This window comes from Acinonyx jubatus, chromosome A3 (genome assembly GCF_027475565.1).
Source record: "Acinonyx jubatus isolate Ajub_Pintada_27869175 chromosome A3, VMU_Ajub_asm_v1.0, whole genome shotgun sequence".
Taxonomy (NCBI): domain Eukaryota; kingdom Metazoa; phylum Chordata; class Mammalia; order Carnivora; family Felidae; genus Acinonyx; species Acinonyx jubatus.
In genome coordinates, this window is record NC_069388.1 from 114,089,235 (window position 1) to 114,115,742 (window position 26,508).

Below are 26,508 nucleotides of genomic sequence, written 5' to 3' on the forward strand. Positions count from 1 at the left end.
TTTAAATAATGGAAGGGTCACAGAAGATTCTGTCTCGGGGCCTATTACAAGCTGCTCTCCGTTTTGGCAATGTCGTGCTGACCCTCCTCCCACTCCTTTACCCCTCGCCTCCAGTTTTATTTCCGGAACCAGCTTTTCTGAAGTCGGACCCGTTTTAATCTTTTAAATGCATAATTAGGGAGAGTGCTTGATTGCAAAGGCCTCTTTCAGACCTCCCATTTATCCAAAACGCTCTCCTGTTCACATAACAGAGAAATAGGGCAGGGAATCTGGAGGAAGGGGAGGAAGGAGGGGAGAGTGATGGAGGGAGGGCGAGGCGGGCCCTGCGCTTTTCTCAATGAATGCCGAGGCCTCTGCAGATTTGCATAGGGGCCTATCTCGCCACGCCATTGGTTGGCGGGTGCGAGCGGGGCGGGGCGGGCCTGCGTGAGCCTGGCAGCAGCGCGGAGTTGGCCGTTCGAGCTCCGCCCCCACCCCGGTCCCGCCCCCTCCCGGCGCGAGCTCGCGCCTCAGCCAGCTGCAAGTGGCGGGCGCCCAGGCAGATGCGATCCAGCGGCTCCGGGGGCGGCAGCGGAGGTAGCAGCTGGCACATCCTGTCACCGCTGTCCGGAGGGTCGCGCAGCACTGAAGCTCCTTCCGGCCGCCCTCTGCCCAGCCAACTGAAGCCAAGGGGGCTGCCAATGGGTGAGGAGGGGGCAGCAAGATTTCGGGCTCTTTTGCACAGAATGCTTTCACTCGGCTGCTGCCGCCGGGGCCGCTTCGGTGCCTGAGAACTCTAAGCAGACGAAACGCGGGAGGAGAGCAAGGACGCTGCAAACTTGCGCCGCGGCGCCCTGAGCCTCCACTTCACATCTCGGGGGCTTGATTCAAGCCCAGAAGTTCAGCGGGCAGTGCAGTCCGCAGACTTCCCGCTGCGGAGGGTTGCAGGAGGGTGCCCGACAAAGCAACCCCTGCCCCCGGTTTTTCCCTACACTGAGGAAGAGGAGCTCAGAAGCTCAAAGAAGCGCTGGGGAAGGGGCTAGAACAGCAGAACGCTCCGAACCATCGTTCCCAGCTGGAAAGTTGCGGACGTATTGGAGGCTGCTGGAGAGCGCGGACAGACCACAGCTCAAGCCTCGGAGGGCAGGAGAGGACTCCATCGCCACCTCCCTTCAACCATAGTAGTTTCTCTTGTTCTGGAGCGCAGTAAGCTACAGACGGGGGCGCGGCACGAGTCGTGGCGCGTCAGAGGCACAGGGTCCCAGCTGCTGAGCCCGAGGTGCTCAGGGTCTCTTGACACTTAGCCTCCAGCCCCATTTTATTGAGACTCCCGCTTGCCTCCTTGCAGTTGGAGGGAAGCTAGAGAATCAAGTGGACGCCTAATCCCCCAGATATCAGGTGGAAGGAACTGTTCTGGACCAAGGACTATTCAGAGCCCCTTTTCATTTGAGGGGAAGTGAAGGGCGAGGCTGGATCCTGGAGAGTCGGGAGACTAGTATAAACAATTCTTCTCTGGCGGGATGGGAGCCTTAGGGCTCCTAGGGCTGCTGCTACTGCTGCTTTCAGCGGCAGCCTTGGGCTCCGGAACCGGGACCGGGACTGGCACCGGCCATCTCGCCGGCTCACCCGTCGTGGGACCAGCTCTGCAGCCTCGGGAGCCGCTCAGCTACTCACGTCTGCAGAGGAAGAGCCTGGCGGTGGACTTTGTGGTGCCCTCGCTCTTCCGTGTCTATGCTCGGGACCTGCTGCTGCCGCCTTCGTCCTTCTTGGAGCCGAGGGCCAGACGGCCTGAGGCACGCGGCTCCTTGGCTCTCGACTGCGCCCCACTACTTAGGCTGGTAGGGCAACCGCCCGGGGTCTCCTGGACGGAAGGCTCCAGCTCGCCAGCCCCTGCCCAGGCACGGACGCTGACCAGGGTGCTGAAGGGCGGCTCGGTTCGCAAGCTCCGGCGCGCCAAGCAGCTGGTACTGGAGCTGGGAGAGGAGGCGATCCTTGAGGGCTGTGTCGGGCCCCCAGAGGAGGTGATTGCGGGACTGCTCCAGTTCAACCTCAGCGAGCTGTTCAGCTGGTGGATTCACCACGGCGAAGGGCGGTTGAGGATCCGCCTGATGCCAGAGAAGAAGGCTTCGGAAGTGGGCAGAGAGGGAAGGCTGTCCGCGGCGATCCGTGCCTCCCAGCCCCGGCTTCTCTTCCAGATCTTGGGGATCGGTGAGCAGCTCCCGCCTGAACGTGTCGGGATTTGTATTTTTAGGCACATCAATTTGCAACCACTGTCAACTAATCCCTATTTTCAAAACCCCAGCCTCTGGTTCTTAGGTCTTTCCTCCTTTTGCAAACCTCCTCCCACAGTTAGACCATAAAATACGGTCTTATGTTCTTGCTGAAAAGAGTCACTTCCCAGGGTTTTCCTTCCTCTCCAGTAACCAAGTTGGAAGAAAAGTTTTCTCTCTTGGCAGAATGCTTCTTCTTTCTACCGATTTACACCGGGTCCCAGCCAAAATTGGATGCACTTTGAACAGGGGACCCCTGGGACAGTTGAAATGTCCTTATTACTTCTACGTTCCAAGCTTAGTTCTAGATGTCACGACTGTTGCCATCTTCCCTTTCCCTTGTTCCTCTTTCTGACCACCGTAGATGTGGGTAATGTGGTGCACTTTCTTGGAGAATGTAGAACTCTTCTTTATATGGTTGAATCTCCCCTAGCTGTTCTCTTCAAATGTTGACTTATGTACAGATTGCCTCTTCTTCATTAATTTATTCTGCTCCCTCTCTCCAACCCCAGTCTGCTATCCACTCTCAGACTCTTTTTTCCCCCCTCTCAGATGTTGTTGGAAGAGCCCCAGAGGAACTAAGAAATACGGGACAGGAGGGAGGTGTGAAGAGAGGGAGCAGAGTTGTTAAGATTCTCTCCCATTGGGAGAGTCACTGTGAAGCCGGAAGAGACAATAGTTCTTCTCTTGCCCCCCCCCCCCCAACCTTCCCTCTAATTCTTAGCTTGAATGTCTGTAGCAGCAGCTCTGGATGACAGTCTCTGGCAAGCCTGTTTCACTGCAGATCTCTCTGCTAGAGATTCCTGAAATAAGGTTTCTGTTTCATTTACTCTCATTTTCTTCTCATATTCACTGAGTTAGGGATGTGTGTGCAGGCACTTACTTCTAACTCTTCTCATAGTATTCTTTGACTGGAAAACCAGGTGGTTTTGAATGGATGTTTCTCTCGTAATACCACTGGGGAAAGGCTCAGTGAATAAAATATACAATGTAAATGAATGAGAAGACACAGAAAAGAAATCATGCCTTTTTAAAAGCCTACACTAATTCCATTGAGCAAACCCAGCATCTTTTCTATCATTCTCATCATCAGAAATAAATGAAATTTTTATGCTCCACCGGTTACTAATGACTAGTATTAATTGGATGGAAAGCACTGAAAAGAGCCCACTGTAGAGCTACAAGTACCTACCATGCTTGTCCCAGCACACACATATCCTCCCACGCATGCCCAGTACTATCACATAGCAGGGAGATCTAGAAGCTGAGGTTCTTCCCTCCTTGCACAGAAAACATACTTGTATGTGGTTCCCAAGGAAAACAGAATCTGGATGCATATTTCAGCATTAGCATTGGTATCCTTGGCACCCAAAATGACCCCTTTGTGTTCAATGTCAGAATTCATATTAACAGGCAGAATTTGTAGTAAGAAGCAGGGTTTGATGAGTTTGATAGAGCCTCCTGTGAACTGAGATAGGAGACCAATACTGTTGTCTCTCCACAGATACTTTTGTGGAGAACAGCTGTGCTTTAATGTCATCATGGCTTCTGTGGTTTATACATGCAACATTCTCTTTTAGTGCCTAATGTATTTGTAATGGATATAAGAATGACTTCTCTGGGAATGTGGATTGTCTTCTACTTTCATGTCTGTGAACATCTCTGGAGCTTCCCTATCACCTCTTGTTAAATGACCATAGGCCCAACAGTCTAGATCAGCTATTGTGGGATGTTGATGACAGACAAAAGGGGTCCTTTCTGCAGCCCTGAACTTGCCTACTATAAACAGGCAGGTAACATGAAGTTATCAGTGGGTGTTTCTGAAGAGTCACAGGCTTAATGCATGTGGAGCATATATTCCAGTCAAGCCTCTGGTAAGGAGTTGAAGCCACTGAGTAGGGGAGTTTCATGTCGAGAGGAGTGTGCTTCAAGAACTGCTTTGCTACTGACAGCAGGGAGTCTCTGTGAGCGCCCCAAGTCCTCCCTTAGCATCACAGTCCATTTGGCAGTTGGACCAAGGCCTTATGCATCATTTGACACATCTAGCAATGCTGTTTTCAGAAAGAGCCAGGATTCTGTCATTGAAAGGCTAGAAATTTTGGCCAAGCATTTTTCAGCAGCATTGGGATCAAATGATTATTGATGGGATCAAATAAGACACTAAGTGTAACTGGATGAGCTCTCCATGACCTCCAGAGAGACAGACAGCTTATTGAAAAGCATTTCAGGCCTTGTGGTGATCACACTTGGAACAGGATGGGCTCTCCTGCTCTGAGGCATATGCTGTTTTCAGTTAGGCAGCTGGCCATGCCGGACTAGCCTCTTGCCTTCCCACTGCCTCCCCAGCCTCATTCAGATGTGGTTTCCACTGCAGACCTCCCCTTGGAGGGAGTGGACACACCCTGTTCTATCATGTTTCATGTTTGAGGCAACATATATCATGGTGTTTCCATTTGTTTTCTTGTATGAAAATTCAAGCTTAGGTTCTCACACTTGGATTAATTTTACTATTTATTATGTTTGAGGAAATGGATTTATTCCTTTTTATGGGCTCTGTTTTGTAGAAAAGGCATTTAACTCTTCTGTGACATAGGATATTCAGGCATACAAAGGGAAAATAGGCACAACTCAGCTTATTTCTCCCTGTTTCTGCCCAAATGCCTGTTGGTCTGGTCTAGAGGGGCACAAGTATGCTGATGGGGCTGTGAGGAGGGAAGAGAGTGGTGGGTGGCCTGCAGCAACCCATTTGTCTCAGACTGAAGATAGCTTCCTGAATCTGAACAGGACCATGACTAGGGATGTCATAGAAATGGAAAAGCACCCAGTCAGCATGAAGCAAAAACTCTGTTCCTTGTGGTTTGGGACGTCTGAGAGGACAAAAGGATAGCTGAGAGGCCTTAGAATGCATGACACGCAAATGTGTTTTCTTTGTGGGTCGCTTTGCTTTGAATTCATAAACGGGATCAATATTTCGAAGTCTGAAGCAGCTCCCCACAGCACTCATTCATGGAGAAGAGCGTAGAAAGGCCATTGCTGAGACTGTATGAATTTTGGTCTACCATTCTGGGACAGTCCAAACCTCAGAAAAGATGTCTGCCTGGAGGCAGTCACATTGCTCAGAGCCCCACGTTGTAACCTGTTTTCTGGATGTTTTGATGTCTTGCTTCTGCCTTCCCCCAGGCAGAGGCCTAGAGGATATTGACTTGTGGGCTAGGAGGGCTTGTTTCTCTATAAGCAGCCCCCTTCTCACTCCAGGAAAGGGGATAGGCAACTGGGGATTTTACATGTGCTATGGAGAGACCTGAGAAATTTAAAGTAGATGTATGCAATGCAATACACCTGACCCTTGACCTCACATATCTGTCAGTGCCTTCCTATTTCATTTCTGGAGAGGGCAAAGAGAGCCAAGGAAGATAGAGAGGAAATTGGAGCTCTCAGAAGGAATATCAGTTATTTGAGGTGAATTTGGGGAGTTGGAACTAGTCCAGAGAAGATCAGAGAGCTGATTTAAGAGTTGAGGGGACCAATTTATGGTGAAAGATGAAAAGAATTAAATATATATGGCTGAGCGAAGTGGCGATGAAGGGAAAGCCCTGGTAACAATCTACAAATCTCTGAAGAGGGAGAGGAGTTATATAGTGTCACCCAAAGAAGTAATAGGATGCAACTTGCAGAAGGAAACTTCAGGGTGGATATCAGGGAAACCTTATTTTCTGAACTTGATATTCCTCTGACTTTGGAATGGAATTCCAGAGGAGCAAAGAGTAAGGTGAGATGTGGGTCAGATAAGCCACAGCATTCATTATTAATCAGTTTTATATTTGGAAATGTTGAGAAGCCACAACAGGCAGGAGAGCTGGGATGGGGAACAAAAGCAGGAATCAGGATCTTTCAGGATTCAACTCTTGAGACACTTTGGGTCTGGATGTTTCCAGGAGGAAAAGACAAGAATTGCATGTGTATCTTTGAAATTGGATGGGATGTGCTTACAAGGAGACTGTTAGAGAAGAAAATCTTTTGAAAGTACCGGGTTTGTTTTTCTCTGCCCCCAGATTGACACAGAGTATTTCTCTGGGGTGTTGTGTGTCTATCCATGAGGGAGGAGCCACACCCATAGAACATTATGCATCTAAGATGCATCTCTAGTGTGTGTGTCATCAAGCCATTGGGCAGGGCAGAAGGTACGTGGGTCTTGAGAAGATGAGATCACGTCTAGATTTGGTGGACTCCTACTGGCTACTTGAAACCCCTTTGCAATGCTGAGAATATATATACACAGCTATTAGAAAGATGAAGTTCATCTAAATCCATTTGATCTTTCCACAAATTTACAAAAGAAAAAGAAGGAAAGCCCATGAGGGATTTGTGTGCATGGTGTGGGAAGACAGTGTTATCATTAATAAAAATGAAAGCTTTTATAAGGAAGTATGTCTTCTGAAGGACAAGGACGACTGGCCTCCAGAAGGGAGAGGAAGAGAGGAAACTTCTGTTTCAGCAGAACTTGAAGCCCCCTGCCATTCTTAGGATTACTATTTGATAACCTCATTTTGTGGAAATTTGCCTAGCCCTTTCTTTATAATCATTATTAATGTCCTGTTACAGTTGTATGGCACTTTATAATTTATAAAGAACTTTCAAATTTAATATATTTTTTTCAATCTTACAGTAGGCAGGGCGAGTATTTGTTTTATTTTATAAATGCAGTAACTGGAATCCAGCTACTTGTTAACACTTTTTCAAGGTGAAAAATGGTAGACCTAGAAACTTTCATTTATGCATTGAGAGGTTATGAGATGCTAGATGCTGTGCTAGGTACTGACTAGGACTATAGATCTTTTTGCCTTCAAATTAGGGCTCTTTCTACTAAAGGAATCATCCCAAAATGCAGATTATGTAACCATGTAAATGAAACCATGTAAATAGATGAAAAACTTTACATTATCCTTGTCAGAAGGCCATGCAACAAAGATTTGGTGTTCAATAACCATGACTTGAAAAGTTCCTTAAAATATTTGAAGTCCAGTTTCATCATTAGTAAAATAGGGATAGTTCCTATCTCAAAATGCTGCCATGGAGATTAAATTAGAAGACATGTATAAATCTGTAGCCCAATGCCTGACATAATAAAGTGTTCCATCATTATAAACCATATGGTTTTTTTCTAGAAGCAGCAACACCCCAGTGTCTGGTTGTGCATTTTAGTTTATTTGAATGATGCCATCTGGAGTTGTGCAGTCCTGATGTGTGGTCACATCTGGTGACCCTGGCGGTGGTAGTTGTAATACTGTGGGTTCCCATGCAACTAGCTTCTAATTCCTGTGCTAAGAAGTGAGATCTAGTGGAAATGGGGAGAGTGACCATGGTGATAGTTTCTATTGGCTTCCCCAGAAATGTGAATGAGGAGAATTGAGGTGTGGTATTTACTTCATTTCTATCAACTAGTGTCCTCCAAGGTCTTTTGACCTTGGATTCAGTCCAAAGACTCAAGCAGAGTATTCACAATCCAATTATTTTTTCTCCTACACGAAGAAAGCAAGCCTTAACTTTATGAACGTATGAAATCTAATAATGGAGAAGAACAAGATAGAGACATTACAGAGCAGTAGTTTTCAGATGGTGGATCTTTCTTAACTGAGGGCAGTATGTGCGGTTCAGGCCCCTCCATGCCCACAGAGATGCTGGGCTACTAGCCTCTGGTAATTTCTTTGTTATAATTAGCTGGAGCTTGCCTTTTCCTTGTCAAGTGGGAATGCAGGAGAAGGTTGGAGGGTACCAACTGGTTGGTGGACATGAGCCCATTAAGAGCAGTTAAACCTTTGAGATTCCATGGAGACACATGGCTGAGGGAGGAGGCCACCTCAGAAAGTGCCTCAATCTAAAAGAGGCTGTCAAGTATCCATGCAGCATTTTACAGGTAGTGTTTTTTATGATCCATGGCTGAGCCATTGCTTTCCTAAGATGCACAAGGACATTATTTCTGCTTGGGAGTAGAAGGAGAATAGGACATGTTTGTGAGGATGGTTATAGGTCCAGGGGTTATGTGACGAGAGGTGTGAATAAAGTTACCAAGGAACCCTAGGGGTGTCTTCTTTCTTAGAACCATTGTGTTGTTCTCCAGTCTAGGATGTGGCCAGTTTTTCTTAACCTAGTGATGACCTGGCCTTTTTCACACAGGTCAAAGTGTAAGGAAGGAGCAGTTTAAAAGAGACTATTGGCCTGGTGGGAAGGTGGGGAGGAGATGGGGGACATCTTAGCACTTTGTTGATGAGTCAGATTTCTCAGAACAACTTGTTTCTTCAGATGAGCTTGGGTCCTTTCCCAGGAAAATTGTCTCAGGTTTACTTGGTGAACATAGACATTCTAGAATGTGGGAAGTCCCAGAACTGGGCAGAAGGAGAGCTCCATTGGGACATATACACCCAACTACTTGGTTAATTAAGAGTCTTTAGTTCTTGAACCTTACTTTTGTGGTTATGTAACAACAGGTGCATGGAGAGGTAGGTAGTCAGAATTCCCTGAAGTAAGGAAAAGGCTAAAGGGAAATTCTGAAAACAAAAATAAAAATAAAGAAAATCTAGGCAAGCTTGTAGGAAATCATGCAACTAGCCAGAGGAAATCAGAGGGAAATTTAAACCATTGACCATGTTTTTCTTTTTCCCTTATTTATCTTTTATTGAGTTTCCATTGGGACATGGTTTCTGAGGGTGGGTGTGGGCAGGTCTCCTTTATAGATCCTTTCCACATTCTCAGCCCAAGTAATTAAAGTCAATGTTCTGTGGTGGAGAGAATGCTAGATTAGGAGCTAGAAGACTTGGATTCCATTATGATATTAACCTTTTATTAGTTTTGACATCTTGTGCAACTTCCCTAAACTTGTTGAACCTCTGGGTCTTTTTTCCTAAACGAGAAAATACAGAACGTGTCTTGGCTTACCTCCTGGAGTCTCTGAACATTTTGTAAAATAACCTATGTAGAAGATTCTCATCTGGATTATTCAGAAATAAATATATAAGGCAGTAGAAAAATAACAACACAAGATCTTAAAAAGTGCTGAGATTCTATTTCATTGATTCATACTTTTAACCGACCTTTGACATTAGGAGCAGCAGTACTAGGTTCTAGATTTTGAGGCAAGCATTGGCCTTCGTTTAACAGCTCAGCAGCCCTGGAAAGGAGTTATGTGGCCCCTTCCCATGGTTTCTCGAAATGAGGTCCTTTCATTGAAGTAATTTTGCCCACTTCCATAATTTTCTGGAAATGAATCTTCAGTTGTGGGACATAAGAACTTACATATTAACATCAGAAAATTATTATTTTTTAAATTGAGCGATGACAAATGCAGTTAAGTATATTGAATGTATTAATCTTGTGTACAGCTTGATTATAATTCTCATCTGCAACATCCATATAATCCGCACCCAGATAAAGATTCAGAACTTTCCCAGCATCTCAGGAAGTTCCTTCCTGCCCTTTTCAGTGTGTATCCACCCCCAACCCAAGGTAACTATCCTTCTGATTTCTGTGTCATTAGTTAGCTTTGCTTATTTTAGATGAACTTCATGTAGTTGGAATCATGTACTTTTTTGTATCTGTCTTCTTTTACTCAATATGATTTCTGTGCAATTTGTCAATGTCTTTTTGTGTACTAAAATTCTTTCTTTATATATATATATATATACATATATACATAATATACATAATATATATAATATATATAATATATATAATATATATAATATATATAATATATATAATATATATAATATATAATATATATACATATATACATGTGTGTATATATACATATATATGTATACATAATATGTGTATATACACACATGTATATATGTATATATATATTATATATATTTTATATATATATATATATATTTAACATTTATTTTTTGAGAGACAGAGAGAGAGACAGAGTGTGAGCGGGGCAGGGGCAGAGAGAGAGGGAGTCACAGAATCCAAAGCAGGCTACAGGCTCTGAGCTGTCAGCACAGAGCCTGACACAGGGCTTGAACTAAAAACCGCGAGATCATGACCTGAGTCAAAGTGGGATGCTTAACTGACTGAGCCACCCAGTCGCCCTTCTTTATTATCTTTTTATCACCTTGCTGTGCTCCTTTATATGAATATAACACCATTTGTTTATCCATTTTTCTATCAAGGAATTGGATTTGTGGGAAATCAAAACTAGAAGATACTATTCTAAATAATGGGTAGAGTAAGTCATAGATCTGGGATTGAAACCTTGCTCTATCATTTCCTAGCCCAAGGCTACTTATTTTCTTCTCTTTGAACTATAGTTTTTTTATTTGTAAGTAATAATAATAATAATAATACCCATGTCCTAGGGTTGTTGTGAGAATTAAATAGGATAAGGCATGTAGTAGGCCCTGACACACAGATGGTATTTAACAAGTGTTAGTGTTTTCCTCCAGCTCTTGATTACATGCTTTCCCTTGGTGGCCAGAATGGGTCCTTCAAAAGCTTTCTGAAGTGGGGAAGGGGAGCCTTTTCACAAGTGAGGGAAAAGTAACAATCAAGGACCATTTAAGTTACATGTAATAATTTTTAATAAATGCTGCATAAATAAGCAACATCATTTTAATAAAACACAAATATTTGTTACAGTCTGTTTTAAAATTAACAAGGAAAACAAACTCAATAAATAAATAAATAAATAAATAAATAAATAAATAAATAAATAAAAATAATGGAATAAAAAACTCTTTGATCTTGTATTCAGATCCATTAAAGACGAGAGGAAATGGTATAGAAGGGACAGAAGATGGACAGAAACCACCACATTTAAGGAAGAGACAGAATGACTGAGAATGACAGAGATAGGGTTGGTGACACAGAGAGGAATGTATAAGGAGAGGTAGTCCAGGGAAACAGAAGGTAGGAATTATTTCTTGGACACAGAGAAGCATGGATGTAGATAAGAGACCAAAAGAGGGACAGAAAGAGAATCAGAGGGCAGAATCAGTGGTGTAGGGAAGGAGGAGAGAGGGAACACTTGATTATTTTTGGCCTGGAAGAGTTCTGTCCTGATGCCAAAATCTGTACTGTGAATCTATGGCCAACATTATATGATGATTATTTTTAATTTTATTGACATATAATTCATATGCAATAAAAAACACCTAGTTTAAATCAGTTTTATTTTTTTGATATATGTATCACCTGTGTGAACCGCCACCCTAATTGGGACATAAAACAATTCTGTCAACCCTCAAAAGAGCCTTCTTGACTTTTTGTAATGACCTCCTGCACTTCCTATTCTAGGCAATTTCTGGTTTGATTTTTATCATAATAGATTCATTTGTCTGTTCTGGAAGTTGGTATAAATAGAATCATATAAGTATATTCTCTTTTGTTTTTGGCTTCATCACTTGGAGTAACACTTTTGTGATTTATTTGTGTTATTACATGTGTTAGTAGTTTTTTTTTTTATTACTGAATAGTATTCTATCATATAACTATATCACAATTGTTTTAAATCCTTTCATCTGTTGATGGATATTTAGGTTATTTCCAGTTTGGGGCTCTCATGAATAAAGCTGTTACGAACATTGTGTGTATAAGCCATTGTGTGGACATAAGTTGTCAGTTCTCTTAAATTGATTTTGGAATTAATGGATTATATGGTAAATATATGTTTAACTTTATAAGAAATTGAAAAACTATTTTTACAAGTAGTTATACTACTTTATACTCCCACCAGTAATATATGAGAATTCTACTTACTCCACATCCTTCAGAATTCTTGATATTGTCAACTTGTGGTTGTATCTTGCGGTTTTAATGTATACTTTTTTGCGTGTTGGTTTTCTAATATTGTGTAAGATATTAATTAGCTCAAAAATTAGTGGTTCAAAATAATAACTCATTTTTTTTTATAGTTCCTATGAGTTAGGAATAGCTTGACTAGGTTTTTTTTACTTGGATTCTCTCATGAGATAGTAGTCAGATACCAGCCAAAGATGCAGTCAAATTAAATCTTGACTGGGGCTGTAGGATCTACTTACATGGTACCTTGTTCACAAGGCTGGCAAGCTGGTGCTGGCTAGTGGTGGGAAGTCTCATTTCTTCTCCAGGTATTCCTGTCTGTAGTGCTGCTGGACCATCCTTGTAACCTGGTGTCTGGCCTCCCTGAGAGTGAGCATCTATTGAGATCATATGATCTTCTTTTTGGGGGTAAATATTCTGAATCACAGTGTTTGATTTTCAAATGTTGAATTAGCTTTACATTTTTAGGATAAACTGCACATGGTCAAGATGTGTTAACCTTTTTGTGTATTGCTGGGTCTGCTAATATCTCGTTGATGATTTCTGTATCAGTGTTCATGAAGTTTGTTGATCTGTAGTTTTCTTGTCTTTAACAGGCTTTAGGGTCTGGATAATGCCAGGCTCATAAACATGAGTTGGAAAGTGCTTCCTCTACTAGTTTTTTCCTGGAGGGGAATTACAATTTTTTTCTTTCTTGAATTTTTGTTTAGTAGAATTTTCCATTGAGGACATGTTAGCCTGGTGTAGTCATTGTTGGAATGGTTTAGATTACTAATTATATTTACTTAATAATAATTGTAGGGTTATTCAGATTATCTGTTTCTTTTTGAATGAATTTAGCAGTTTGTATCCTTCAGGTAATTGGTTTATTTCATCTAAATTGCTGAATTAATGCAAGTTAAATTGTTCATAATATCCCCTTATTTTTTATGTCTGTAGGGTCAGTACTGGTGTCCTCTCTTTCATACCTAATATTAGTAATTTACATCATGTCTCTCTTTTCTTTGTGATTATTCTGGCTAGAACCTTACCAATTTTTTTGGTTTTCTTTCAAAAAAACATTTCTTGTAATACTGGCTTTTTTTTCTGTTATCTTTATTTCATTTTTATTGATTTTTGCTCTTATTATCTTTCCTTCATTTTGTTTGCCTTGGGTTAAATTGTTCTTTCTGTTTCTAGTTTCTTATGGTGAAAACTTAGATCATGGATTTGAGACCTTTTTTATTTTTCTAATATAAGCATGCAATGCAAAAATTCTCTCTACTAACTGGTTTAGCAACATCTTACCAATTTCATGATGTTATAATGAAATTTACTTTATATTCAATTAAAATATTAAAGATTTTCCATTTGGTGTTTCTTTTTGACCTATGATTATATATGTGTCTTTTATTTCTGAGTATTTGGGGATTTTCCAGATATCTTTCTCTTACTGATTTCTAGTTTAATTCTGATATAGTCTGAGAACATACCTGGTTTGCTTTTCGTTATTTAAAATTTGCTAAGGTTTGTTTTATGCCTCAGAATATGGTTTATCTCGCTGAATGTTCCACGTTCCATACTTCAGAAGAACATGTTTTCTGCTGTTGTTTGGTGGAGTGTTCAATTAATGTCAGTTTGGTCAATTTGGTTAATAGAGTTGTTCAAGTCTTTTGTGTCCTCACTTATATTTTGTCTGTTTGCTATTTGCATTACCAATAGAGGACTTCTAAAGTCTCCAAGTTTTGTTTTGTCTGTTTTTCCTTTCAGTTCTATCATTTTTTATTTGATGTATTTTCAAGCTCTATTATCAGGTGCCTACACATTTAGAATTGACTTTTTTCTGATGATTTGATTCCTTTATTGTTGTATGTCTTTTTTATCCCTGGTGATACTCCTATTTGGACATTTATTTTAATTGATATTAATATAGCCTCTCCATGTGTCTTTTGATTAGTGCTTATGTGATACATCTGTGCCAACATTGTACTTTTAATCTATATCTTTATATTTACAGTGAGTTTCTTACAGAAAACATATGGTTGGATTGTGTGTGTGTGTGTGTGTGTGTGTGTGTGTGTGTGTGTTGTCTTTTTGTTTTTTTTTTTTAAGTAGGCTTCATGCCCAAAATGGGCTTGAACTCTGACCCTGATTTCAAGAGTCACATGCTCTACCAACTAAGTCAGCCAGGTGCCTCTGATGTTGTGTGATTTTTAAAAATTTAATCTGTTAAGTTTTATCTTTTACTTGGTCTGTTAGGCTACTTGTTTTTAATGTTATAATTGATATGGTTGAATTTAGGCCTACTATTATAGTTTTTTTTGTATGTTTTTTGTTTTTCTCTTTTTCCTTTCTTGATATCAGTTGGGAGATGTCAAGAAAGGAATTTTGAGTATTTTTTAGTATTTGAATTAGTTTTTAGTATTTGAATTTTTTTTTAGTATTTCAATTTTAATTTATCTATTGTTTTTTGGCCATATCTCTTTGTATTACTACTTCAGTGGTTGCTCTAGAGATTACATATATATGTCATGTATATATACATATGTATATGTGTATGTTGCATTTATATGTCCATATATACACACCTATCTATCTATCTATATATATGTATGTATATATATATATATATATATAAACTTTCATAGTCTACTTTTTTCAGATTTTTACTTGAATTTTAGTTAACATAGTGTAAGATTGATTTCAGGAGTAGAATTTAGTGATTCATCACTTACATATAACACCCAGTGCTTATCCCAACAAGTGCCCTCCTTAATATCCATCACCCATTTGGCCCATCCTCCACCCACTTCCCTCCATCAACCCTTAGTGTGTTCTCCATTGTTTAGAGTCTCTTATGGTCTGCTTCCCTCTCTCTTTTTTTCCTCCTTCTCGTATGTTCATCTGTTTTGTTCCTTAAATTCCACAGATGAGTAAAATCACATGGTATTTGTCTTTCTCTGACGGACTTATTTTGCTTATCATAATGTACTGTAGCGCACGTATTGCAAATGGCAAGATTTCATTCTTTTTGATAGCTGATTTTCCATTGTATGTATGTGTATGTATGTGTGTGTATATATACACACACACACAACATCTTTTTGACCTTTTCATCAGTCGATGGACACTTGGGCTCTTTCCATAGTCTGGCTATTATTGATAATGCCACTATTAACTTTGGGGTACATGTACCCCTTCCAGTTTTTAGTTTTGTATCCTTTGGGTAAATACCTAGTACTGTAATTGCTGGGTCATAGGGTAGTTCTATTTTTAACTTTTTGAGGGACCACTGTACTGTTGAGTTGAAATTTTAGTACTTCATATAAAATATATTGCAACTCTATAGATCCCTTTATCCCTCCCTTTGTTATAGTTGTCATATGTGTTATATGTACGTAATTAAAAGCTCTGCTAGATTATATATATGTATTAAATATATATGTATATATGTATATAAATGTATATGTATGTATATATGTATGTATGAATACATGTGTAAGTACATATATACACATGAATGTATAAACATATATGTATATATGTATCAATATGTATATAAATATATATGTATGTTTATATATGTACATATACACACATATATATTAAAGCTATATATATAGCTTTTAACAGTTATACACATCTTAAATAACTTACAAGGAAAAAATTAGTCCTTTATATTTACCCAGATACATACCATTTTTCTTGCCCTTCCTTTTTTACTGAAGTTTTAATTTCCCTATTTTATTTTTCTCCTTCAACCTAAAAAACTTCCTTTTTCATTTCTTTTAGAGTGGTTCTGCTGGCAACAAATTTGCTTAGTTTTCCTTTATCTGAGAATGTCCTTATTTCACCTTTGTTTCTGCATTGTGTGTTGACAAGTCTTTTCTTCTTATACTTTAAGAATGCTGTTCCTCTGTCCTTCATAGTTTCTGATAAGCATTCTTCCATTAAATTGTTCTTCCTATCTGTAGCTCTTCTCAAGATTTCTTCTTTGTCTTTAGTTTTCAGAAGTTTGATTGTTTGATTATGATGAATCTGTGCATGACTTTATTTGATTTTATCCTGCTTGCAGTTTGTTGAGATTCGTATTCTGTAAGTTTATGTCTCTTATGAAATCTGGTGAGTTTTTGGCCACTATTTCCTCATTTTTTTTCTGCACCAATACCTTTCTCCCCTCCTCTGGGACTCAAAATATACAACTTTTCAATCTTTTGATATTGTCTCACATTCTTTCGAGACTCTGCTATTTCTTTTTTTCAACTTTTTTCTCTCTGTCTTGCAGATTGGACAGTTTCTGAGATCTATCTTCAAGTTTACTCCTTCCTTTGTTTCCATTTTGCTAAATTTTTAATATTAGGTATTATATTTTTCAGTTTAAATTTTCTATTTTTAAAAATAATTTCTATTTCCCTACTTAGACTTACCTTTCCATGTATTTTCCAGAATGTTTACTTTTCCCTCATGGAACACAGCTATAACAGTTATCTTCTTTAACGTCTTTGATAATGTAAACATCTGGATCATCTTGTTATTGACATTTGTTGATTATCTTTACCATGAAGAACTGGTCATTTGTTTTGTTTTGTTTTGCTTTTGTATATTGAGTAATTTTACATCATATCCTGGAAATATTAAATATCATGTTGTTTGGTCTGAAACCTGGGTGCGGTTTAAACCTTTTTTCTTTTCTTAAAGCCTTTATTATGCTGCTTCGTGTCTGTCCACACATGTGCTACCCAGAGGTGAGCTGGGACACCAGGCCAGTTTCTTCACAGATTTAGCATATTTCTGTCTCTCCTCTTTAGGCTTCTTCTTAAAATCAGTTTTATCTATCTGTACTACTTCTGCACAGTTTGTGTAACTGGGGCCACCCTCTGGCAAAATAGATAATAGAGAGAAACAAATCAGGGATTCTCTCCATACTCTGGCCTGAAGTGCACCCTTTCTCCAGTCCTCTGGCCTGAAAGATGTGGTTTCTAACAGGATCTCTATTCGAGTTTTGGCTGCTGACCTCACTAGCCATGCTGTCTGTGATGAGAGCTCAATATCATGAAATGAGAGGGTCGGGAAACAACAAAGAAGTAGAGATCTCCCTCTATACTCTAGAGATCACAAGGCTCCTTTTCCCCACCTTTTGACTGCAAGGAAAAGATTTCTGTGGGCATTTTACCTGTCCATGGTACCGTGACCACAGCTGTCTTGGGTGCCCACATTTGGTTCACAGGTACAAGGGAAAAGAGGAAAAAATAGGAAACTCACCTCTGTATGGGTTGCTTTTCCAAGGTTTGACTTTCTTCCTCTATATTTCTGGTTTTATTTATTTTTTGGAATCCTTTAGTACTTTTGTTGTTGTTGTTGTAGTTTTTATTTTTGTTTTGTTTTTTTGTTTGTTTTTTTTTAATTTTAATTAATTAATTAATTTTTGTGCAGAGTTCTCGGTTGTAAGCAGAAGGATAAATAGGATTGAGTGGGCTTACTCCATCTTGCTGCACCAGAAGTCCCTCATTCCTTTTTGGAATCAGAGTTTCCATCAATGATATTTTTCCTTCATTCCCTCCTTCCCATCTTAGGGTGTGGTAAATGCTGCCAGGCAGGAAATCAAGACAATACTAGGGTCCACCACATTTATTTTCCCTCTCTCTGTGCTACTGATTATCCCATGAAAACAGTTTTTCATATATTTAGTCCAATTTTAGAGCTGTTTATTACAAAAGAGCTTAGTCCAGTGCTTGTTACTTTATCATGGCTGGGAGCCTAGAAAATGAGCTTTGAGATCACAGCCATGTTGGCTTATCTCTAGATATACCATCTAGATCTGTGTGAGAGGTGTTCACCAAACAGAAATTAGACAGTCTTCTGCATGGGTATCTATACATTTGGACTTTTGGCTGAATAAATGCTTATTTATTCATTTGCTTCCCCCCCCCCCGCCCCCGCACTGAGCACTTACCAAGTCGAATGGAGCACAGTCTTTTTCTCCCAGGAGTTCACAAACAAGTCGGGGAGAACAGGCAGACAAAGCATGCTAATAAATAACTCCCGTGAAAGGAGCACTTCATGCTGAAGAAAGGGTGCAGATGGTTATAGTGGTTCAGTGGAGGCTTGGAGAGGTCAACTCCTGCGGGGCCGATTAGAGATAGTTTTGTTCTGTACCTCCAGATCTCAAAAACCATTCTCTTAAAGGCTGATGAATTCTACTTGCTCATTGCACAGTGGGAGGGGTGAAGTTCCTCTAAGACAGGAAATTATACCTCTGGAATTTTGGAAAGAATAAGCTTATTGCCTTTTGGCAGGGGGTCAGGTCGAAGGATATCTACCGAAAATGATAGTTTTCTTTTGGGACTGTGATAGAAGGGAGTTAGAAAAAACTTCCAGGAGGTGACTTGAGAAACTCTTTGAGGGAGTATAGAATTAGAGAAAAGAGAAAGGCAAAGGACCTTATATATTTGGGCCCACAAAATAATACCCAGAGGAGGGACAATTGTTGGTGAGAGACAGAGACAGACATTGTGTGTGTGTGTGTGTGTGTGTGTGTGTGTGTGTGTGTGTGTGTGTAACAAAGCAGGACTAGCCAGAGCAGAGAAGTCTAAGGAATTCTGGGAGTTGAGAGGCTCGGTGCTGAGTCAGATACTCAGAGTTAGAGGTAGAGCTGGCTTATTGAATCAGGAATTTACATTTGATGCTGGAGAAATCAGAAAGTATTTAGTTTTTGAGTAGAGGAATGCACGTTGACTGCAGATTCTTCAGGAAATGGTGTTTGGTTGTGGGTCTCAGTCCTGGACTGCACAGAGAGCTGGCAGTTAGACTAGAGCCTTGGGAAGCGGTTGCACTCGCTCGGGAATTAAGGGACTCAGAGGTGGGCCAAGGAGACGCCCAGATATAAGGGGAACAAAACGAAATGAGTCAGATGCCAAAGGTTTTGGCCTGAGACCATGTAGACTTGGTGGCAAGACAGGTGGGAAGAACATCTGGCTTGGGAGGAGAGTGCCTGACATGACGACACCTTCGTGGGCCTCTATCTCAAGATAAGGTTGTCTGGTACACACATGAAGATAGGGAACAGAAGCAGGAATGGGTGAGAGGTCCAGGTGGAAGACAGTGATGTGGGAGCTGTTTATATGGACCTGGTGGCTTATTTCTTGAGAACAGATGCATTTTCTTGAGAAAGAAGAAAGAGGAAGGAAGGTCACACCTTGGCTTTGGGAAAGTTCATAATCTGATAATAGAATGGAGTCAATGACATCACCAGAAAGAACTTACAAGAAGGAAGAGAGACCACTGGATTGTGGTGTCGTGGAAGCTAAGGGAGATGGATATTCCAAAGATGAAGTGGGCCTTGTGTTTGGACCAGAGCCTTCTGGAAAGCAGGCATAGGCAGGAGGAAGTTTAGGGGGAGTGCTAAAGAAATTGAAGCAAAATGTGCTTATGTAGTTGTTCAGTCTGTGAAAGGAAGAAGAGAAGACAAAGATAGTGAAATGTCAATGATGTTAGAAAGTTTAGCAGAATGAAGAAAAGATGTGTTGAGGATGAATTTTTTTAAAAACACTGAAGAGAGGGGCACCTGGGTAGCTCAGTTGGTTGAGCGTCCGACTTCAGCTCAGGTCATGATCTTATGGTTTGTGAGTTCGAGCCCCGTGTCGGGTTCTGTGCTGACAGCTCAGAGCCTGGAGCCTGTTTCGGATTCTGTTGTCTCCCTCTCTCTCTCTGCTCTCTGCTCCTTCCCCACTCATGCTCTTTCTCTCTCTCAAAAATAAATAAACATTAAAAAAAAATTAAAAAACACTGAAGAGAGTGGCGGTTTCAGGTATCAGCAAGGGAGGGGATAATTGTGTCGTCTAGTCTAGGCAGTGTGGACCTCTACAAGCTTTAGATGCACTTCATCCAGGCCCTGTCTGCTTCTTAAAATAGTTTGTGCCATGTTATCCTTTTAAATATTTCTGAGAGATGGGGATCACTATTTTATGAGACTTCCCAGTGCTTACTGGACAGAACTGTTGGGAAAACATTTAATACTAGCTGAATTCTACACCTCTGTAACTTAATACTAGTAACAACTACCATTGAACAGTTTTACACAGGTTACTCTATTTAATCCTCACTGTAACACGGTAAGGCTGACTTTATTATTACTCCCATTTTCCAGATAAGTTGAGGCTAAGAGAGGTTAAGTAACTGGCCATGGTCACATAGTGTGAGAAGGATCTAGCATTCGAGTCCCGGCTTGTGTAACTGTACATGTATTATCTCTGTGTCTTCTTGCTCCTGCTTGTGGTTTTCCTTCTGCCGTTCTCCCACATGAGGGCCCTTCAAATATTTGAAGTCAGTTATCCCATATACACTGCCTAATTTCCTTTGTCTCCTCCTCCTTTTGTTTTTCCTCATCTTTCTTGCTTCTTCTTCTTTTTTCTTTTAATTGTTAATTCAGCAGATAATTACTGAGTAGCTTCAGCATGTCAGGCACTGTGTTAGGTGCTCCACTGACAGCAGTGAACAGAACAGACCAGCACTTTGCCCTCACGGGGTTTACAGACTGGTGAGGGAGGCATATTAAATGTGCAAATTAACGCTTAACTGTATAATAAGAAGCAATGAGGAATTCTGTGAAGGAAAGGAGCATCTCTAGCCACCCTTGGCACTCTGGGTTTCAGAGGGCTCACTCTACTTGCATCTTTCCTACAGGCGCCTTTCCTTTTAAGGGGTGGACATCGAATGAGGCCATGTTTCCACCACTGTGACTCTCTTGGAGCACAGTGAGCACACCTCTTAACTGAGAAACCTCATGTTATCACAGCTTCGAGGTAGGAATGGGCCAAACCACAGGCAGGAGTGACTAGAGAGAAAGAAACTCCCTTCTGTGAGACAAGAAGACAAATGTGCAGAGGACCATGCAGAGACGAAGGATGGAGAGCCCAGGAGTAGGGCCAGATGGTCTCAGTCCATTCTGTGAAGTGTGACCAGAGGTCATGCTAAATGGATTAGGAAGCCATGCATTCCCTTCCAGTCCACAAATCCTGCTTTTCCTTTCATGCTCCAGCCCCTCTGTACCCATACCTTCCCTCCCTCCTCTTCTCTCCCCCTCCCTCCCTTCTTTCTCCATTTCATTTCTTCTTCCCTTTTTTATTTTCTTCCTTCCTCCCTTTCTATCTCTGTCTCTCTCATACTTCCCTTTCCTTCCTTCCTTCCTTCCTTCCTTCCTTCCTTCCTTCCTTCCTTCCTTCCTTCCTCTTAGTATTAATGTCAATACCATAATTTGGAAGAATCTAGTTGGAGAAAAATGTCAAGAAGTACAAATGCAGATTTGATACATCTGACCTTTCTTCTCTTCAAAACAATAAATGTCAAATAGTTTAAAATGACAGGCAGGATGGCTAGAGATTATTTATGTGCTTAAATATTTAGAGAAGAAATGTAGTTCAGACTTACATGTAATTTATGTGAAGATTCTAACCTATGAGAATCCTAAGTACTTTTAAGGAACCAGCATAAGCAGTGATGTTTACATTTCAGGAAACAGAAAATGTGAAAAATCGGAGTAGAATGAAATGGTAAATGATCCCTGATAGGTAATGAGAACATTTGATAACATCGAGAAAGTATTTTGCCACACAAAATTGTGTTTGGGTTTCTCATATGGTAGTGTGGTAGCATTTCAGAGAAAGACCCATAATCCACATGTCCTCTCCTTTGATGAAATACAAAATACCTTATATATGCAGGTTTACCTGTATGACTTACCCTATTTTACTGAAGACATTTTATTGTTAAAACAGAAGGAGGGAGAATTATCTTGCTCCAGCTGTGTAAATCCTGATAGAAGTATAATCCTCCAACCTAGAGTGTAATTCTGTATTCAGTCTCATACTCAATTATCATCAGAAGCAGCAGCATCCTTTTCAGAGTGGAGGCTCTGAGAGGTTTGTTGTTTTTGTTTTTTGTTTTGTTTTGTTGTCATTTTGTTTTTTTTTTAAGAACTGTGAACATTAGTTAGCCCATTTACTTCTGAAAGGAGACAATATTGTGTATTAAGAAAATAGAATGTGGATTTTGTTCTGGGTTTGGTGCTCAGCTCCAGAACTTACTACACTAGTTAGAAATTCTTAAGGTAGTAAGACAATAACTTAATTTTTCTGCTCCTGGCATCCTCGTCTATAAGGTAGAGAGTACTATAGCACTTGTTTTGTAGAGTTCTTAGGAGGAGTAGAGGAGATAATTAAAAAAGGAGTTTAGTATAGCACCTGGCACATGGTTAGAGAACTGAAAATATCCATTATCTTCAATTTTATTATTATTGTTGTTTTATTAATAAAGGGGCTTCCCCTGATTATTTTTTTGTGCCTTCCTTTCCATATCATCTTTGCTGAAATATAACTATACACAAAATGAGAGTTTCTCTTGTAGAAGATACAATTAAATAGATGAAGGGCCCAAAAGAAATCTTTAAATATTAGGGACTAAAGCAGCCTGTTTGCTCAGAGCTAAAGTCATCAGAAAGTCAGAGCCATCCCATTGTGCATTGCCTAAGAATTCCATATGGAACCAGCAAATATTTTATTTATTTATCTTTTAATGTCAAAGAATTTTAATTAAGTCATAAAGATGATTTCTAAACCCTTAAGATATTCATTATAAGAACTTTTACTTTCATAGCAGGAAAAGCCTTATATCAATAATTAAGTATGAAGTTTGAAAAACTAAAATGTTAGTTGAGGCATGGAAGGAGGGAAGAGACTTATGGACTTGGAATTGTGGGATTAGGTTTTCATTTTAGGATATGCCGAGTTGCTCTGCTTGAACCTGGGCAAATCACCTAAGCTTTCTGAGTCTTAGTTTCTGTTACGTGAAACAAGTGAGTTCTAATCTCTGCTCTTCTTTTCATTCTGTGATTTTAACCTAATTCCAGGGCTGGTGCTGAGACGTTACTGGGAAGATGCTATTTCTATAAACAGTTGGAGGGTCAGTTAAAATTTCACAGAGCAAGAATAAGAAATGATAACCTTCTCTGATTCTTATACCTTTGGAAACCGGCAGATTGTGATAAGAGCTGTTTACCTCTAACTAATATGCCTTAGAGACTATGATAAGATTAAAGAAATTTATTTTCATTTCTACCCAAAAGGAAAACCGAAGCAGGTTACTTTGGTTCTTTTCTGGATATATAGTGAACTTGTCCAAGATACTCTGTTCTCATTTTCTGTTCTCATTACAGCTAGTCAGGGACCAATTGTGTGGACACAGGGAATAAATAGATAAATTCTTATCTACCTACTTACCTATGTACATGAAAACTGTACTTCCTCTTCCTTACTTGGGTAGGGTTTAGGTTAGGGGAAGGATCTTGGGACATGGGAGTCTTTGACTCATCTATCTCACTATGAGGCACATGGAGGTATTCGGTAAATACCTGGTGAATCAATGAAGAATGAATGAGGGATAAAAATATGGTATATTAAAATGGCTACTTGACAAGCCCTTTCCATCTTTAATAACCCAATGCTGCAGTGAACACAGTGTGTGTCTTACAAGTGCACTTGCTCACTTCATGATGGCTCATTGATTCTTTTCTTAACTTCCATTCTCCATTCAACAAATAATCATAGATACCTCTTGTGTGTTCAGAACTTTGTAAAATTATAAAGACAATAATTACAAAATATGATTCCTGACTTTAAAGAACTTATAGTCAAATAAGGAAGATGAGAAGTGTGGATTTGGAGTCAAAAGTTAGGGATTCAAGGGCACCTGTGTGGCTCAGTTGGTTGAGTGTCTGACTCTTGGTTTCAGCTCAGGACATCATCTTGCAGTTCGTGAGTTTGAGCCCTGTGTTGGGCTCTGCGCTGTCAATGCGGAGCCTGCTTGGGATTCTGTCTCTCTGTCCCTCCTCTGCTCTCTCTCTTTCTCTCTCTCAAAATAAATAAATAAACTTATAAAAATTGGGGGATTTAAGACTCGACACCAGCACCAATTAGCTTCAGGATCTTCATTTAAATGGTTTGGAGTTCTACTGACATGCAGGAGATGATTCCAACCTCACAGGATTAAGAGGATCAAATAAGATTATATATGTAGAATTGTACTCTCTAAAATTGAAAACACTGTGAGCTTTACACCAGCTATTTGAAATAAAACAAGAGGGTGTGGGGATTAAAGTCTAAGTGTATTGGGGCAAGGAACAGTGAGTTATGGTGATGAGTAGACTTCCTGATGGAGCTGAGCCTTGATGGATCCTGACTGGAGGATGAGTAGAGATTGGACAATCAGGATGAAAGGACAGCATTCCAGATAGGGGGCATGGAGCATGGAGTGAGAGGTGCCAAGCTCAGTATGATTAAATCAACTAGTCTTCCTGGAGTTCCTGATATGAACCTCATGCTCTGCTGGGACTTCTCTGGAGACGAGATTTGGGAAAGTATAGTTGAATGGGAAGAATGGGCTCTGGAAATGATAGGAGGGCCTTGGAGAGTACGCAAGAGTATTTAATCTTCTCATGGGAAAAAACAGGCAGCTGTCAACAGGTCTGATTGGAATAGAATTTTAGGACAATGAAACTGATAGTGGTATGCAGTTCAGATTAGAAAGTAGGGACTGGAGTTGGTAATCTGGGGTGCAGTGGGGGGGATGGTTTGGAAAGTGGGATGAAAGAGAAAAATATGAGTCCAGAAAAACTTCACAGACCCTGTTGTCAGAGACAGAAAAGGAAGGAACCTAAGTTATTCTGGAACTTTCTGGAAGCAGGATTAGAGTATATTTGATAGAAAAGAATTGAGAAAGAAAAGATTTGAGGAAGGAGAGTTGAGTTCCATTTGCACATGGGGGAACTGAGATAATAGCTGACTCCAGGCAGCAACATCCTGCAGGCATTTGGAAATGTGGGACTAGAACTCCTATAAGAAGTCAGGGCCAGGCATGGGGATTTGGGAATCATCAGCACAGAGACTTCTCATAAATTATGCACTTTGCTTAGAACTTAATTTCATGTTTTTCAGAAGATAAGAGAAATGAAAAGCTTGCTGAATTATGGATTATGCAACTGTATTAAAAGTAATTCTCCCTTTCCCCCTCCCGTCTGCCTCCCTGGTGATTTTGGTGTTCTGTTCTTCCCTCTGATCCACCCCGCTTCCCCTAATACTTTATAAACTGAGGGACACGATAACCTCTATTTCTGTCAGATCAGAAGATTGTCAGCGAAGAGATTAAGGTGATCGGGAATGTTCACCAGAAGATATAGTGATCCTCTTGGCACCCTCTCCAATCCTTCAGAGATCAGAGGGATAGAAGGTTTCTCTAGAGGAAAGCAACCATTTATATTTATAGGAGGAAATGTTTAAAGAGCTAAATTCTCAGCTCCCTGGACAGCTCTGTTGTTTGATTTGCAGCTTTTCTTAAGTAAAGCACTGATTCTCAACAAGAGACGAGCTGCTTGGCAGATAATGTGATCAGATGAAGTAGGGCTTTCAGAGCTGGTGGATGGGCTTGAAGCCGGGACTCCTTTCCTGGCACCAACCTTTCATTTGTGGTTTGAACTGAGTTAGCACAAACAGCAGGTGCAGCTCTCAGAAGGTGAATTTTCTGTAGTCTAATCCTCTTCTTCCTCCTCTTCAAAGGGAAAATTTTCCCAGCAATTTACTTAGATGTTCTCAAGCTTTACCTGGCACAGGGTATCAGACTTGACTTTCGATGAGGTAATGATGGGGATGGAGCAGTTGGAGAAATAAGATGCAGGTGCTAACATTTATCGAACATTTATTATATGCCAGGCACTTTGCGGGGACATTCTCTCATTTAACCTTTACAGCCACAAAAGATGAGTATTTTAATCTGTTTCACAAATGAGACTTTTGGGGTTTGTGTGACCTGCCCAGATCATAAGACGAGTAAGTGACTGAACTGAGATTTAGTTCCCCTGACTGGGATTAGGTTTCTAAGCCTGAAGACTTCCTCCTCGTTCCAGGCTTGTGCTTCCTTCCCATCCCTATTTTAAGGAAAAGTTATTTTAAAAAAAGACACTTGATTATAATTTTCCAGAAGCCTGTGGTGCTCATATCCATGTACTCCTCAGCTGTGTCATTCGTGTTCTTTGTCCCTCTTTCCTTCCCCCCGTCTCTTCTATTTTCTCACCAACTTGCATTGTGGGATTCTCTTCTCTTCTCACATTTTCCTCTTGGGGTGTGCAGGTTAAAGGGGTGAGGCAGAGTAGGGAGCCATACAGCATCAAGTCTTTCATTTCTCAGGGTGTACTTGCACTTCCACTGACCTTCTATGGAGCCTGGTCAAGGGCAGGTAGATACTACAGTTTGGCTGCTTTATCTGATTTTCTTTTTTTTTTTTTTAATGTTTATTTATTTGCTTTGAGAGAGAGAGAGAGAGAGAGAGAGAGCATGAGCATGGTGAGGGACAGGGAGAGAGGGGGAGAGAGAGGATCCCAACTGGGCTCCCTACTGACAGTACAGCGCCCGACTAGGGGCTCAGTCTCATGAAC

The 26,508-nt window shown here is 40.5% G+C and overlaps 1 protein-coding gene across 1 annotated transcript in view; it reads left to right on the plus strand.

The window, feature by feature from the left end:
- The first annotated feature begins 393 nt into the window (after positions 1-393).
- The window catches only part of ALK (ALK receptor tyrosine kinase), a 671,492-nt gene continuing 645,377 nt past the window's right edge, over positions 394-26,508 (plus strand). The window contains exon 1 of the mRNA XM_027033475.2: positions 394-2,187. Within this exon, the coding sequence (XP_026889276.1) occupies positions 1,500-2,187 (688 nt within the window). The 5' untranslated portion in view covers positions 394-1,499. The remainder of the gene's footprint in view (positions 2,188-26,508) is intronic.